We start from the raw sequence: 15,996 nt of genomic DNA, 5'->3' as shown, positions 1-15,996 counted from the left end.
AGAAACTACTTAATCTGTTACAGGACTGATAGCTTATATTATCAATTATTGTAATCCCACCAAAAACATTTTATGTAAAATGTTATGAAGATGATCGCATTAGGTTTGCCCTGTGAAAAAGATATCAGATCTCATGTAGAGCCAAGCGTCTAAATCTACAAGGCCTAACTCTTCCGAACTGCCTCAATTAGGATACAGCGAATTTATTTATAATCTCAAATATTGTGAGGTACAGTATTTATACATAGGGTGTAATAGGTGCACTATATTGTATCGTTTAGTATTATGTTATCTGTGGTAGTAATTATCATTGAAAAGAATTACTCTTTTAATCGGTGATTAGTATATATATATATAGTCTGTAACGTTTGTTTGTTGAGGAAGCTCTACAAATAGCTGAGCAAATTTGGATGCTACCTAATTTTTCGAAACCTAGAGCACCGGCGCTTATAACGATTTATTAAAAATTTCATCGTTAGAATACAAAATATTTTTTTGTTACATGTTAGCATTTTAAAAATAATGATTTCAGTTATTACTGTAGTCTGAATTCTGAACCTCCTTTGTAGGCGCCTAATCCCTTTATTTATGGAGTATCTCTATTAGTGCTTTTTATGCTATATGGTACCGATAAGATAAATCCATCATCCGCACTATATTTTACCAATAGGTAAATTTTAAGTCAATTTCAATTTTATTTGATGCAAATAGTATTGTATAATCGTTAATTACGTACTTTGCTTTATTTCCCTAATTAGATTGAATTAAAAAGCCAACCAAGCCAACCAATTCTGAATACAGTTATAAAAATTATAGAGTGTGATAAAATACAGCGTTATACTCCATATTTGTAGATGTTATTATCTCTTTGATATATTTCGATGATAAGCTTATCGGACACTGCGTTTACATAAATCGTTATTGTAATTCATTTGTAGCTGTTTTTGCATATTAACTAGTATGTTTTTAATGTTCACAATAGTTTTGTCTAATAAAAATCAATATTTTAATGTGATTTTAAATTATCAAAACACTGCATAATATTTCGGTAAGGATGAGTCAAAAATTCCATCATTCTTGTAATACGTACTACAATGCTAATCACCACTATACGTCTATTCACAATAAAGAAAATGGTAAGTAAGCTATACGAACAATTTTTATACAAGTCTTCCAGAACTAATATAGTACATTAATTAAAAATGACATGCACATAGAAATCCACTTTGAAATACATGCAGAAATGAATGGCTTAATATTTTATTCTCGCATGAATATGTCGCCTTTCGTTTTAAAACCACAAGATTTAAAAAGAAAGCAAAAACCATGTAGATGTAAAAAAAAAATGCTGTAAGTAGAAAAATTTTGACATTTCTTGAAGTGTCAAAGCATATGTTTGAATTTTGACGTAGGTTGGATACATTTTATTGATAAAAAATGTAAATAATATGTAAACACCGTTTAACTCTAAAATCTTTATTGGTAAATAAAAAAGATTCTAAGTTACGTGATCTTATGACTATTCAAGGTTAAAACATTAATCCATAATGTAAATAGTTAGAATAGTGTAAAATATGCCGTTGTTGTTATAAAAAAGCAAGGTCGTCGTTCTAGTAGGTATGTTTTAAATTTTTTAATACTTCTTTATTTTTAAATTTCCTTTCACCATTGTGAAATATTAGCATTTTCCGTAAATTTTAGAACATTTAATTTCATAATATTAGAATCACTATAATGATTATTTAATTGTAAGGGATCGAAATTATTTTCGATGTCTTTATATTATTATCTTGATATTTAACTCAATAGATTTAAACCTAAATATATTTTTACCCTACCTGCCCTCACAATCTATGACATTATAAATGTATTATGAATAGAAGCTGTCTTTAATTCAGAAATATTAATTTAGTATGACTTTACTTTTATTTTTTATGAATATATCATAACATATATTTTTTTCTTATTGTGTTATAGATGGTACCAAAATGCATGGAACGCGAAGAGTTGTAACATTTTGTTTGCTCACTACAGTTTTGCCATCAATACTCATTATATTTCCATTATACCTTAGGCATATAAGATATGCTGATGTTATGTATAAAATATCAGATTCTGATGTCATACAAATACATAAGGGTCAGTCATCAATATTTTGTGAAAAACATTCCTTAAAAATGAATACTACATTTAATGCATTCCAAATGAAGGGTAGGCCACGTTTGTCTAAAAAAAGAAAACATATAACTTTAAAGAAGTCAATGTCTTTGCCGGATGATACATTAGAATATTGGGGGTTCTACCTATTCTCTGGGGCTACTGTTGAATTAAAAGCTTGTTCTAGATATGAAGGTTCAAAAATATTGATTGTAAAAGGAGATAAAATATTAGATACATGTGGCATTCTAGAAGGAAGTAAATATAAACAGGAACCTCCTCTAATTGGTAAAAATGGTCATGTTTTGGTAACTCTACAAAGACCTACTGAAAAAGAAAATATTAAGAAATTAAGTACTAATCATATGCATAAAAAGAAAAATATTTATGAAAATGTCAGTGAAACCGAAATACTACATAAACAAAGGGAAAAGCGTGATACACTCAATCCCTCAATACATAACCCTAACACAATATTAGACACTGGCGTTAACCATGGAGGTAATGCTTTTAATACATCAAAGCTACAAGAAGATGCATCTGTATCCAGCTTTGAAAACAACCTGCATTTATGTTATAATAAAAATATACTCATAAATGAATATTTTCCATATTCAATGCAATGCAATAACACCAAATATTTAGAAGAAACTACAACACTTAAAGTTATTCATGAAGTTACATCTGACGGATATTATTACTATATATTTTATAGCGATAATGACTTTGTTGTGAATGATGTTCATGCAATATTTGATATTTACAAACCAATCTTCCTATATTCAAATATGTCAGATTCTAAGGTATGTTTAAATAAAACAGACTGTTCTTTCAACATTGAAATGTTCAGTGATGAGTTAGTTATTGTAGAAGTACCTACAAAAGATGGATTGAGAAATGATGATGATACTTCCATTCTTATGTCTGTTTGTCATCCTAGAATGTCTATTTATATAATATTTCCAGTTTCAGTGTTGTTACTCATACTTTTATTTGCATTTTTATGATATCTGTTAAAAATATTATTGTATGCACTATTGATAAGAATAAATATTACTGAGAGTAAGACATTGATTTATTAGTAAGTAAGCATTTAAATGTTTGTGTATATAAGTCCTCCTATAAGACTGTGATGTTATTTTGCTTGGCATATAATTTTATTATTGTTGAAAAGAATAAAGTTTATTATTCTAATGATGTTTTTTCTTTCTTTTTACCAGAACCAGAATTAGAGGGAAATCGGGGGGCCACCATTATATATGTATTCACATATTTAAAACACTACCTATATCATACCAGCGGCATTATCACTATACATTGATATGCCAGTGGACTATTATTATTCAACCCCATTACATAATCTATAAAATAAAATAACGAATCCAAATAGGATACCGAGTGCATAAAAGGCGGCCCTGGTCTATGGAGGTTGCGATTTAGAACTTAAAATTCAACCTTCAAAGAAGAAAATTAAATCCAGACTGGTAAACACTACTACAATTTCTTCTTTTCATATATATACATACATACATACATATATATACATGTTTTTACGTTTAATGATTAAACGTAAAAACATTCTATTTTCCACTATATAGTGGAAAATAGGGGCCAGGTCCTACACGTAGCCTTCAGTGGTCTGGTCTTCAGTCGTGAGTTGTCGACGGAGCAGTGGGGTTTTAGTCGGTAGGAATCGGACATAATCCACGGCCGCCGCCCGGGAGTCCTGGGTATGCATACCCTTGCAAGATTATCCCACTTTAAAATGTCTTCCTACTTCAAGATAATTATCTGTTCATATTGGTTTACTTACTTATAGCATATTTCGCCTTTTCGGGTATTCGGCAGATGCATCACACCTTTGTTCCACTGATTGATTTTCTCTGTAGTGACAAGTAGGTGATCGGTCTTCTTTGTCGTGCCAGACCAGTATATAAGTGTATAATCTATGTGCCAGACGTGTCATGTTTTTGTTAGTGGAATTGATTCCGACCCTCGGTTCTACGCTCACGCGTTCTTACGCAACTTACAAATTAAATTTATTTGGCTAAATCATAACGGGCAATTTTGGAAACTAGAAATTTGACGACGATTTTTACTAGAAACTAGCTGAATGACTATATTTACAAGGTTTGCAAATTTATTTTTTTATTTACCTGTTAAAAATAATACATGGCATAATTATTTTTTCAATATAATGTGTTATCTACCTATAGCTAAAGTTGGTAGTTGTAACTACTATTTATTGGTCCATCACCTTAGTTTGTCAAAATCACTCCGATGGGTTTGCCTTAATTGATGTACAAGTAAACAGACAGAAAAAAAGTATTGTTTAGGGGTCTATGAAACATCTATATTTCATAATATAAATATATAGATATTGGTTTAATGGAAATCCAAACCGTAAAAAAAAAATTGTCTAGGTAAGTATATATTTCAATTCGTTTTAGAATGTCCAGTCATACTAACCTAACCCATATACTTATTATTCTGTGCCCATATGCACACTATTCATTGTGTTCATGGTTTATCTGAGTTCCTTTTTGATAATCATCTTACCATGGAAAGAAGTAAGTATAAAAGATCCACGCGTGTTACCACGTTAAGCAAAACTAGCGCTCCTAACTAGTAATGTTCAGCTAGAAAAAGCAAAAATTGCCAGTTTTGCACTTTTATTTCTTTTTAAATAAACAGCTCCCAAAATCGAAGCATTTTCAATTGCAATTTTTTTGCTACTCTTTTTCGTTACACGATAACTCCATGGTTTTCTATAGATTGACACGATTCTTCCTTGTAGGTATTTGAAAGAATTTTTTATCCTTTGGTCCCATTTTTAAATTTGGATGTTGACCTTTGTAGAAATTTAATTTTATTTAATGTATATTAACAAATTGAATACATACATAGTGAACTTGCAGGTTAGGTGTACTAATGTCTTAGAATTATTTTCTATTTTATAATAATTAAGATGTGTCACAGGAAATCCGAAATCTATAAATATATACAAGATATTATTTACTTTTATTATTATAATTCTTTAATTGTACATAATATGTATTTTATGATTATTTGCATATAGTACTAAAAACTGAACAATAACTTTGCTAGTGTGCTTACATGTTTTATTAGTATATTATTTGAAAGAGAATTCACAATAAACATTTAGACTATTATATTTTATTCTAAATAATTGTATACAGGAACCTTAATCACCAACTTCATGTTATTTTAAAATTAATTTATTCGAAAAATATAAAATTAATCGAAATGAACAAAAACCATGTAGAAAACAATAAAAGAAAAAGTTGTAAAACAGATTTTGGAGATAGATTAAGAGCCACAATATATGAATACATACTGGGGGTCAAAATAACAGGAAATAGGATGGATACCAATAAGGACAAAACATAGGGCCCATAAAAAGAAAGTAATGAACATATTGAGGAAATTTTGATTTATTATTTCCACATAGTTGTTTCCATAGTGTGTTCAGGCGAGTTGGTAGATCTTCTGTAAACAAAAATTTTTACAGCTCAATACAAGAATTTTTATGAAATTAAGGTTCCGATCGGGATTGGAGTGCTACAAATCCTCTTCAATAATAAATACCAATTGATGTTTAATTATATTTATTTACTGAATTACAAAAAACAGTTACCATATTATGTACAACTGGAAAAAAGAGGTTACAATACATTATTTCCTTCTAGTACTTTTGTGATTGAAATAGCCTCTCCAGTACCCGATGAGACCCCTCTGCAAGTGACAGAGAGGTCTACGCGGAACGGGGGCCATCCGGCCGAGCCGGTCTTACGCCTATAATGTAAATTAAACTTATAATATAAGACTATAATAGTATAATGCATTCAATTAATTAAACTAAAACAAATATCGGTCCAAATGAAATGAGTTCCAATAAAAAATCAGCACAGCGGTACTTGGAAGGCAGCTCCTAATACTCACACTGTATAAATATCGCAATAGAATGCAGGACACAAAAGTATAAACCGGAATGCGTAGGCACCTCAGATAAGGTTGGCCACATCGCTGGGCATTTCAGTAATAGTAGTGTGGTAGAATTCCTCAATATCTTTTAACGCCCTCTTGTCAGTTTCAGTCACGAAGTTAATAGCAATTCCCTTACGACCGAAACGGCCACCTCTTCCAATCCTGTAAATAATGAAGAATTTAAATGTTGGAGTGCAGTCACTCTTATTTTTATAAAATATGCAAATCACATTATTATAGAAGAGCAGTGACGGCGCAACTATTGTGACACGCCTATCGTGTCGCGGTACATTTAATAGCTAAATAAAAAATCAACAAAACTATTATAGGAAACCTTAAAATGCCATAGATGGTAATTAGTACATACCTATGAATGTAATTTTCACGATTAGTTGGTAAATCATAGTTGATAACGCAAGAAACTTGTTGCACATCAATACCACGAGCAAGAAGGTCGGTGGTAATAAGTACTCTGGAAGAACCAGTACGGAACTGCCGCATGATCACCTCACGCTCGCGCTGTTCCATGTCACCGTGCATGGCAGACACAGTGAAATCACGCTCATGCATGGATTCTGTGAGCCAGTCAACCTACGAAGAAAACATAATATATTTATGTGACATAGATAATCCTAAACCTCTAGATGTGGCTTATAAAATTAGATATAACATAATTTATCAAGGTCAGTGGTCTGAGTGGATTTGATCTTGGTCTTGCAATTGCTAAGATATTGATTTTTAAATTTATCTGCACATTGTTTATAAACATACACACTCTAAATAGTAAAGGAAAACATGAGGCAACCAGCTTGTCTAAAAGTTAAGTTTGATATCATGCAACATTTAGCACGCAGCACTTGCCGAGCATGATGGATAACCAGAACCCTCATAAGAGACAACATCCATGCAGTAGTAACATGTTCAGACTGATAATTTATCAAAGAAATGTTTTTCTTTCTCACAATTTTTTTCATACACATGCTTTATCAATGAGAAACTTTTTAATAAAAATAATATATATTACACAGCAGGATTCGAAATCACGTCATTTTGCTGAACCATAGCAAAAAAAAAAAAACATCTCAGACAAAAGGTTCTTAAAATTACAAAATATAAGGTAAACTGAAAATTTTATCTACAAACATTACATCCTTATTTCTATGCATGAACATATAGTATTTACTTAGTCTAGCAACAACAGAAAAATTGCTTTATATATTCACTGTACATCCTAGGCTGTGATACATAAATATATAGGCTTTAACAATAAAGGGTCATGCACATATCCAACAGTGAGAGAAAGAGTTTTTGATATTGATCAAGTAGTTCCTGATATTAGGGTGCCTTATATAACTATGCCCTTTTTTTTACCCATTAAATAATCTCAATTGACAAATCCACATGACACCTACTTAGAATTGTCTCATATAATTTAAATTATGTTAAGATGCAATCTCTCTGTTCAGTTTATTATTAATAAATACACTGACCTTGCGACGGGTGTTGCAGAAAATTACAGCCTGAGCAATTGATAGTGTATCATACAAGTCACAAAGAGTATCCAACTTCCACTCTTCTTGGTCAATGGAGATAAAGAATTGTTTAATACCTTCCAGGGTAAGCTAGAATATAAATGCAATATAACATAAAATTAATAATGAAGTTACAAAAATATACCTGAATCAAGCACAAATTAAAATCTTTTTATCAAAAAGAAAACATATTAATATCATATATTACATAACTAATGTAGTTACATGGCCTCTAAAAAGATCAATATATCATATAATTTAATTATCTTGCGTGTGTTCAAGGTAACCAAATATTTCAGCAATTTTACAATATTAGATGGTTTGTAGAATAATAAGAAACAATAATTATTAAAACCTACCTCTTCTTTTTGCACAAGAATACGAACAGGATCTCTCATGAAACACCGAGACACTTCCAACACATCGTCGGGCATAGTAGCTGATAGCAGAATAACTTGGACATCAGCAGAAAGCATCTTGAATACGTCATGAATTTGGTCTTTGAAACTGGAATTCAAAGTAAACAAATAATTATTTGAGTTTAAATGGAATGTTGAGTGAGAACAATTGAAAAACAATAGTAATGAATGACTCACCCCCTAGACAACATTTCATCAGCCTCATCAAGTACAAAGAGCTTGATAGTGTTGGCCCTAAGTGCACGACGAGTAATCATATCATATACACGGCCTGGGGTTCCAACCACCACGTGGACACCACTCTCCAATTGACGCATATCCTCCCGTACATTGGTTCCACCAATGCAAGCATGGCATTTAGCATTTAAATGATCGCCAAGGGCTATCACCACCTGGAATAATATAATTAATTATTATATGTATGATTCACTGGGCAATTAATGTGAGAACAAAAGATTAACACAATACCTTTTGAATCTGTTGAGCTAACTCTCTAGTTGGTGCCAAAATAAGAGCTTGACATTCACGAATACTGGTATCAATTTGTTGAAGAATTGAAATCGAGAAAGTAGCCGTTTTGCCAGTTCCTGACTGAGCTTGAGCTATAACATCACGGCCTTGAATGCAAGGCATTATAGCGCGTTGTTGAATAGCAGACGGTTTCTCAAAACCGTAAGCATATATTCCTCTCAACAATTCTTCTTTCAAATTCATGTCATCGAAGCTTTCCACAACTTCGTCCCAATTTGTGTCGAGAGCTCCACCAGGCTCCATGCCGGGAGGGCCGTCATAGCCTTGATCTTTAGCGGGGCCATTTTTGGAGTCGTCTGTCCAATCGTCCGATCTGTTTAACGAAATTATTTAACATACAGTAAGTAATCGTGTTTTTTACATGGTAATGCAATGAATAAGCAAAATCAATTAAAATTTCAGAACTGTCAAATTGGCATTTCTAATGCATGTAATACGCATTTTTTTAATGAAACCAACCTAACACAATAATTTTATCCATAGATTTTGATAATTTCATTAATAGCCTGAATCAAGAATAAAAAATCGTTTTCATGACAAAAACACGTGCACTGAGCCGGATTAGTAATAATGTTCTTCCTACCAGCGCCATGTTGGCAATCGGCAACCGTGGAGAGAATAATTTTATACAATAACTATGAAAGGACCTCTATTACCACATATTATTTTAGATTTTATAATATTTATGCACTTCTCATACACTATTCTTTCATTAAACACTGCTAAAATTAATCATAAAACTTATCTTACCTTCTTTCAGGTGAATAAGACATGTTCCAATCGCGGTAGCTGAACGGAAAAGAACTAGCAAGGTCAAGTTAAGTTTAGCAAAAGCTTTTTTTATGGTTATATACTTAAACAGATTTTCGAGTTTTATAGGGATATGGATCAAATTTTTAATATTAGTAAATGATTATTAAAGCACAATAATTTTTAATAATGTTTATAATTACGGAGATGTTGGAATTACTAATTTAATAGGAAATAAAACGACGGAAATACTGAGGTCTTATTTGTAGTAGGCAACACCTTAGTAACTGCCACTATTGATCGGTGACATTTTGTCTATGTTTCTAACGAGTAGATGTAAAGTATACATTAAAAAATAATGAACGCAACCTTACAAAAATACATTACTTTATTTCTAGGTATTTATTTTTTTTTATTAATAGGGCCATCAATTTATTTATTGTAAATATCACTTAAGCACGGTAGTTGCAACACATGACAAGCGTTTTCTTCGTTACAATTGTTTAAACTGTACTTTTTATCCTGTTGTGAAAATTTGTGTATAAATTATAATTATTCGTAAATTGAAAGTACTTACTTGAAAAGGTATATTTTTTTTTAATTTCTTTTCTTATAACTTATACTTCTATTATATACTGTAGTAATCAAAAATAGTACAATTATATATCATAATAATGTTTATTACCTTTACAAATCACATTTGCGAGAAAACGAAACGGTTTGTTGAAAACTTAAAAATTATGAACGTACCGTTATTGTGGTTATGTTGGTAGAAAGCACATCCTGTCGTGTCTATGTGCATGCTGCCATTTTGAAACGGCAGTGCTTTTTGTTCGTGTGGAGCGTTAGCTCGTTGCAGCGATAAGACTGTGTTATAGCAAAGTTTAGTTTTAATTTGTAAGAACTTAAGCAAAATGAGCTGGCAAGATTATGTTGACAAACAGTTAATTGCATCCAGGTGTGTCACAAAGGCTGCAATTGCCGGTCATGATGGAAATGTCTGGGCCAAGTCCGAAGGCTTCGACGTAAGTTATTTTTTAGTTCTTTGTGTTTTGTGAAAGAACAAGACATCTTTTAGTGATAATTGAAAAAAAAGGTGAATTCAATCTCAATTTTAAATTTTTTAAATGACCAATCCGGCAAGTTGACAAGATGGCGACATGTGGTAGCAACCTGTTCCTATTGGAAAATGATATTTAGCGTGTCATGATATTTTTGAAGACACCATTAATTTTATTTTGAACATCTGAATTTTATATAACTACTAGTTGGTATATTATTAACAGATTTCTTAGTTAACTAGGCGTTAATTATCGAGTTTGTAGTGCCGGCCGGTACTTTTGGCCAAGAGTCGGGTCAATGTTACACGTCGCCGACGCCTATTATTGACAAAAACATGAAAAATATTGTTATTGATTATAACACTACAGACTAGAGATTCTCCCAAAATTATTTAAAAATTGCATTCGTTATTTTCTTTTCTACGCCATCCCCCCATTATCAAGAACGCACCATAGTGAGTCATCGCCGATCGCAACTATTTGCGTTGAATTTCATTATTATGCACTTTATGCAATTCTATTATAACTTGAACATTTTCATATACTTACACCATGCTTATTCTATTTGTTCAATACTGAGGCGTAATCGATTTAGTAGACGCCAAACTTGATGATGTCATCGGATTTCAATTTAAAAAGTACCACTCCTTGTATTTATATTAATTTAATATTATCCATAAATATTTTTTTAGATAATGGAAGATAAGGATCGGGCAATGTGCCACCTCATTGTGATATATATGTAGAATCTATTGTTAAAAATTGGAAACATTTAAAAAGTGACTAAGTAAATTAAGCTTTATAGAAATTTTAAATAAGAAGGAGTAATTGATTACTACTTATACTTTTCATTATTAAATAGTAATAGTAGAAATGTTCTTTATGTGAAAAAAATAACCATTTCCCATTGATTAAACAATCTATAGAGGGATTTAGTAGTTAGGTTATTTTAACAATATCGATTTCAACATATTTTTCTATTACATTAATTAGGCATATTTTTCTATTACATTAAATACAATTATTTTAACATAAACATCTATTCATTTTCACCCATACCTGTATGTTCTTATTTCCTCTTATATGTATTGAAAACTAAATAAATATAAGATGTTCATAATAAACTATAACAGAAGAGATGTAAAGTTATATAATTGAAATTTTTAATGATTAACTGCTTAACATTATTTATAGGTAATAAGTTATTTATATTTATACTCACAATTGTTGCAATCTGATATATTTTTCATTCTTTTGACTTGATAATGTTATGGGATACTTATTTATAATAGTACAATGATTCACAAGAGTGTTATCCAGTTATAATGGGTAAAATTCTTTATTTTTAGATAAGTAAAATCCATTAAAGAATTAAGTATAAAAAGCCCAACAACCTAAATCTACCATTTTGCTCATACATATTTTTCATACATATATTGGCTTATCTAGTTAAGCTGCAGGTGAAAAACTAGATTCTACCTGCAGCTTTGCTTGCATGGAATATAATATTTTGTGCTTTGTGGCATGACAATTTTTATGACTATAGGTGCGTTTATCTCGTCAATTATTCATTTTTGCAAAAAACGAGACCTTTTTTAAGACCAATCCAATGACTCCTCAAATAATAACAGGTTTTGAGAAATATTTTTTTTCCCTACTTTTAAATACAGTGTAGCCTATAAGTTAAACCTAATATTGCCTATTATACTGTAAGCTCTTGTCAAAATTCTGCATTGAGTCACTTATTGATACAATTATTACAACTAATTGTTTTGGGGTCTATAAAACATAAAATTGCCTATTAACTACTCTATAAATATATTTTATGTACAGAAATTCTCTGATTATTGTTTCATTACTTGTATAGATATTAATAAGAAATTTATAAATTATCACATCTGAAAATTTTATTCTCAAATTTAATAACATATAACATACTATTAATATTATATAACTCATTTACATTTTAAATGTTTTACTTGCTTATTTCACATTTCAGTAAAATTTATTCTCAAATTTAATAACACACTATTAATATTATATAACTCATTTACTTTAAAATTTTTTACTCTCTTATGTCATATTTCAGTAACATCTTTATATGATTTTGTCTTGTATACACTATGAAAACTTTAACTTTTAACAGATAACTTTATTCCCGTCAATCCTTTCCTTAACCTCCACTATTTAAAATCTGGCACGTCATTTGAAGCCGCCCTATCTCTGCAAATGGCCATGGGCGGTGGTGATTGGTTAGCATCAGGCGAACTACGAGCTCAGTTGCCCGCTATTACTTTATGAAAAAACCAAAAATTCTGGAAATTCAAAAAAGACATCTATTACGCATGTAAAATTCACTCAACTAACTTGTTAACAGATATCAAAAGATGAAGTTGCGAAAATCGCGGCTGGCTATGAAAATGAATCACTCCTTACAAGCGGCGGCGTGACGATAGCGGGCACGCGGTACATCTACCTCAGTGGCACAGACCGTATTATTCGCGCAAAGCTCGGCAAAGTCGGCGTGCATTGCATGAAAACACAGCAGGGTATGTTTACTATGACACACGAGACAACACTGCAATCTTCTAATATTATAGAAAACTCCCTTTGTTAGTGGTATAAAGATTTTGTTACACTTTAAAAATTACGTTCACGAAATACAATTTGAGTTTTGTTCACAGCCATCGTAATTTCTCTCTACGAAGAACCTATTCAACCCCAACAGGCCGCATCCGTAGTTGAGAAGTTAGGAGATTATTTACTTACCTGTGGTTATTAGAGGTATATAATTTATTTTTTCTCCTTATAACTTTTTCAAATATTTTGTCGCAAACTAGATTAATAACGTTATTTCTCCTTTGCAGATCGAAGCGCGCCGTGATCTAAGAATACGATAAGATAATATTTTTTCCACAGGGAAATAAGTAACTGCATTTTGTATATTCTATAAAAGTGATAAGGATCGTTCATTGGTTTTGATATTTGATAAATTATGGCGCCATCAGTGTCTGATGCGCTTAGTAACTGTGTGCAGATACAATTACTTTGCGGATTCTGGACCCTTTTTTACACGCTCACCGCTTCCACAGAGTAATTGTTACTGTAGTGTGGTTTAAATTTATATTTTAAAAATTTGCTTTTATCGACCGATGCAGTGAAGCGATTTAAGTTTTGCTGGCGGGTCTTAAAGTATGATGTATAGAGATTTTTTTATTTCTTTTCAAGCATTCTGACACCTATCAATTTTTATATGTCGCGTATTCCTTTTTATTGATTTTATGAATACATCATAAACGAAGCTAGTATTATAAAAAAGTGTAACATCTGTTTGCAAATCAAGTTGAGTTTTTTCTTACAGATGCTTGATAAGAAATCACTATAACCACGTAATGAAATTACTGTAACAATATACGACATAATTATATATGTAATTACAAATAGGCATTTGTGTAAGGGCTTGTTATGAAATGAAAGACACTGTAACCCAAGTAAAAATATTACATTTTTAATTAAAAATCTCTAGTCCCACTGGAACCATCGTGTGAAAAATATATTCAATAATATAATGAAGTGAGCGTGCGGCCGGCGGCGGCCCCGGGGCGACGCGCGTCTCGCGAGTTTGTGCACGCCAACAATTTTTGCTATGCTTCTTTTTGATTATTCCGCAAATATAATCTTACGTAGTGAAAAATAAACATTTGCATTCTGTTTAACTCTAAGCTGCAGTAACTAGAAGCGCTCAATTATTAATTATTACCCTGTATCCTCCAACAAGGCTTGCAGTAAACGAAGGGTGCATATTGTTTATATTTGATATTACTACTATAGCTTTGTACATTGTTTCTGATAAGCGATGGGAACTGTGTCTATCTAATAATAAAATGATTTGTATTATATCATCTCGTTTGATTATTTTCCCAGAACATTCCCCTATTTTATCTATATTACCAATATTATAAAACTAAGTTTGAACGCGCTAATATCAGGGTTTACCGGACCGACCTTGTTATAGTCTTGTGGTACATATGTATTACGCGCGAAGTCGGCGCGGACCATAAAAAAAAAATAAAACGACTCGGTGCTAATTAACATAATTTATTTTCTTTTGACAAAATCTACAATAATAATAATAGAGTTAAGTACACTCGAATACAAGAATTGGTATAAAATGTTAAAACTTGTAGTCTTCAAAAAAGATTGGTTCTTAGAAATTACACAATACAAGGTTCATTTTACACGCCTAAATCCTACGACAAAAATAGTATATTATTTTAAACTTAAAAATTTGTGCCGATAGCAATGATAAATACAAATATGTTTATGATGTGAATTTCATTACAACTCAGTATTTTTATAAAAACTTAATTGAAACAAAAAACATTGACTTACATAATGTTCTACGTGGTTAATATCTACATTTCTACAGTACTATGTATTTTTATTGAAAGGAAAATTTAAGTTGCCTATAATTGTTTATTGCCTTAGAAATAAATTTATTTACGAGTTGTTACAATAATAGATTTTATATGATCATCTATACAGTTAGCTTAACAATTAATACGTGTCGGAACATAGGTACCTACATAAGCCCACTTACAACTACACATTTCATAATCCAAAAGCCACATTCACACTTGTATACTATCAGTTTAAATTTTAACGCTTAATATTATTAACAATATATTAATATATACTTTGAATAAATTAAAATAGCAATGGTTCTTGAGTGCGGTTAGAATGCTGCTGTTCCAACGGACCGGACACGAACCGTAGTTGACCACCCATAAGCCTTGCTGAAATCACGGATGCTCCAACGAGTAATGTCGTGATTTCTTCCAGAGATTTCTAAAAAATCCCTTTCGTTGTTTCTGCCCTGGATGGTCTTCACCTGTTGAAAAAAAAAAAAATAATTATTACATTTCATCATACAACGTTACCTTGGACAGGACGCAATGTCCCTATTTAGGAGACTTGCTATGAAACGTTTATAATTAGACATCTACATCAATCAACGTAGGAAGGTACCTATTGTGATAGTATAGTTTGATCTTGGCAGTATCGTAAAGTCACTACTCGTAACTAAGCTTTTAACTAAAATGCATCTATGTTTAATAATTACCAATTACAATTATAAAAAGGTTTATATTGATAAAAACAATAATGTGATATTTTTTATTGGAGTCTGTTTTATGTTTTTCCTTTGCATCAAAATTACATCAATTTCTAGTTCCGAGTTATATAAGAAGTACCAGAGCTAGAAGTTAAAATTGAAAATTTGTTTTCCAATTTAAAAAAAATTTCTATGTCATTTTTAGTGATGAAGTAAGAGAGCGTTCCGTTAGTAGGGCATCTAAGAATAGATTGGTTAGAAGATATTTTCCAGCGCGCGTCCCAAATGTTTTGCGTGCTGCCAAAAATAGACCTCATCATGATCTCGACATATGATGCCGGTGAGGAGGTACGAAGTTCAACATTTTCGTTTTATTAACAAATTAAATTATTAAACACAAAATATTTTAACAATCTCGGAGCAGG

General features: G+C 31.2%; 4 protein-coding genes across 11 annotated transcripts in view; 2 read left to right on the top strand and 2 right to left on the bottom strand.

Moving 5' to 3' along the window:
- The first annotated feature begins 1,000 nt into the window (after positions 1-1,000).
- Positions 1,001-3,351, top strand: LOC119830239. Of its 2 annotated transcripts, none has more exons than XM_038353179.1 (2): positions 1,001-1,136; positions 1,978-3,351. In XM_038353179.1, the coding sequence occupies exons 1-2, from the start codon at positions 1,055-1,057 to the stop codon at positions 3,162-3,164; spliced, it is 1,269 nt and encodes a 422-aa protein (XP_038209107.1). In that variant the 5' UTR covers positions 1,001-1,054; the 3' UTR covers positions 3,165-3,351. The 2 variants fall into 2 exon arrangements, with proteins under 2 accessions (XP_038209107.1, XP_038209116.1); XM_038353188.1 differs by lacking the exon at positions 1,001-1,136 and adding an exon at positions 1,384-1,617.
- Positions 3,352-5,594: 2,243 nt separating this feature from the next.
- On the bottom strand, positions 5,595-9,555 carry LOC119830252 (eukaryotic initiation factor 4A). Of its 4 annotated transcripts, none has more exons than XR_005287836.1 (8): positions 9,398-9,555; positions 8,585-8,960; positions 8,294-8,508; positions 8,057-8,204; positions 7,656-7,787; positions 6,533-6,756; positions 6,121-6,327; positions 5,595-5,667 (listed from the first exon to the last, which is right to left on the bottom strand). XR_005287836.1 is itself a non-coding variant. In XM_038353209.1 (8 exons), exons 1-7 carry the CDS (start codon positions 9,418-9,420, stop codon positions 6,183-6,185), a joined length of 1,263 nt encoding a protein of 420 aa, XP_038209137.1. In that variant the 5' UTR covers positions 9,421-9,555; the 3' UTR covers positions 5,595-5,667; position 6,182. The 4 variants fall into 4 exon arrangements, 2 of the variants coding, with proteins under 2 accessions (XP_038209137.1, XP_038209145.1); XM_038353209.1 differs by having other exon boundaries at positions 6,182-6,327; XM_038353217.1 differs by lacking the exon at positions 5,595-5,667 and adding an exon at positions 5,770-5,973 and having other exon boundaries at positions 6,182-6,327.
- Positions 9,556-10,190: 635 nt separating this feature from the next.
- Positions 10,191-14,357, top strand: LOC119839491 (profilin). The gene is made up of 4 exons (XM_038365786.1): positions 10,191-10,422; positions 12,836-13,007; positions 13,143-13,242; positions 13,326-14,357. Exons 1-3 carry the CDS (start codon positions 10,312-10,314, stop codon positions 13,238-13,240), a joined length of 381 nt encoding a protein of 126 aa, XP_038221714.1. The 5' UTR covers positions 10,191-10,311; the 3' UTR covers positions 13,241-13,242; positions 13,326-14,357.
- Positions 14,358-14,564: 207 nt separating this feature from the next.
- Positions 14,565-15,996, bottom strand: part of LOC119839472 — an 83,066-nt gene continuing 81,634 nt past the window's right edge. For all 4 annotated transcript variants that reach the window (XM_038365746.1, XM_038365774.1, XM_038365756.1 and 1 more), the window contains one exon: positions 14,565-15,349. In XM_038365746.1, the coding sequence (XP_038221674.1) occupies positions 15,261-15,349 (89 nt within the window). In that variant the 3' untranslated portion in view covers positions 14,565-15,260. The remainder of the gene's footprint in view (positions 15,350-15,996) is intronic.

The sequence above is a fragment of the Zerene cesonia genome, chromosome 1, assembly GCF_012273895.1.
Source record: "Zerene cesonia ecotype Mississippi chromosome 1, Zerene_cesonia_1.1, whole genome shotgun sequence".
Lineage (NCBI taxonomy): Eukaryota > Metazoa > Arthropoda > Insecta > Lepidoptera > Pieridae > Zerene > Zerene cesonia.
The sequence above is the reverse complement of the archived record's forward strand: the minus strand, read 5'-3'. Positions and strand labels throughout refer to the sequence as shown.

Excerpts from the sequence above, each read along its gene's own strand:
- LOC119830239 (XM_038353179.1), top strand. The coding sequence starts at position 1,055 with ATGAGTCAAAAATTCCATCATTCTTGTAATACGTACTACAATGCTAAT. Across the intron at positions 1,137-1,977 it reads TATTCACAATAAAGAAAATG|ATGGTACCAAAATGCATGGA; the intron begins GTAAGTAAGCTA and ends ATTGTGTTATAG.
- LOC119830252 (XM_038353209.1), bottom strand. The coding sequence starts at position 9,420 with ATGTCTTATTCACCTGAAAGAAG. Across the intron at positions 8,961-9,397 it reads TCTTATTCACCTGAAAGAAG|ATCGGACGATTGGACAGACG; the intron begins GTAAGATAAGTT and ends TTCGTTAAACAG. Across the intron at positions 6,328-6,532 it reads CGTGAAAATTACATTCATAG|GATTGGAAGAGGTGGCCGTT; the intron begins GTATGTACTAAT and ends CATTATTTACAG.
- LOC119839491 (XM_038365786.1), top strand. The coding sequence starts at position 10,312 with ATGAGCTGGCAAGATTATGTTGACAAACAGTTAATTGCATCCAGGTGT. Across the intron at positions 10,423-12,835 it reads CCAAGTCCGAAGGCTTCGAC|ATATCAAAAGATGAAGTTGC; the intron begins GTAAGTTATTTT and ends ACTTGTTAACAG. Across the intron at positions 13,008-13,142 it reads TTGCATGAAAACACAGCAGG|CCATCGTAATTTCTCTCTAC; the intron begins GTATGTTTACTA and ends TTTTGTTCACAG.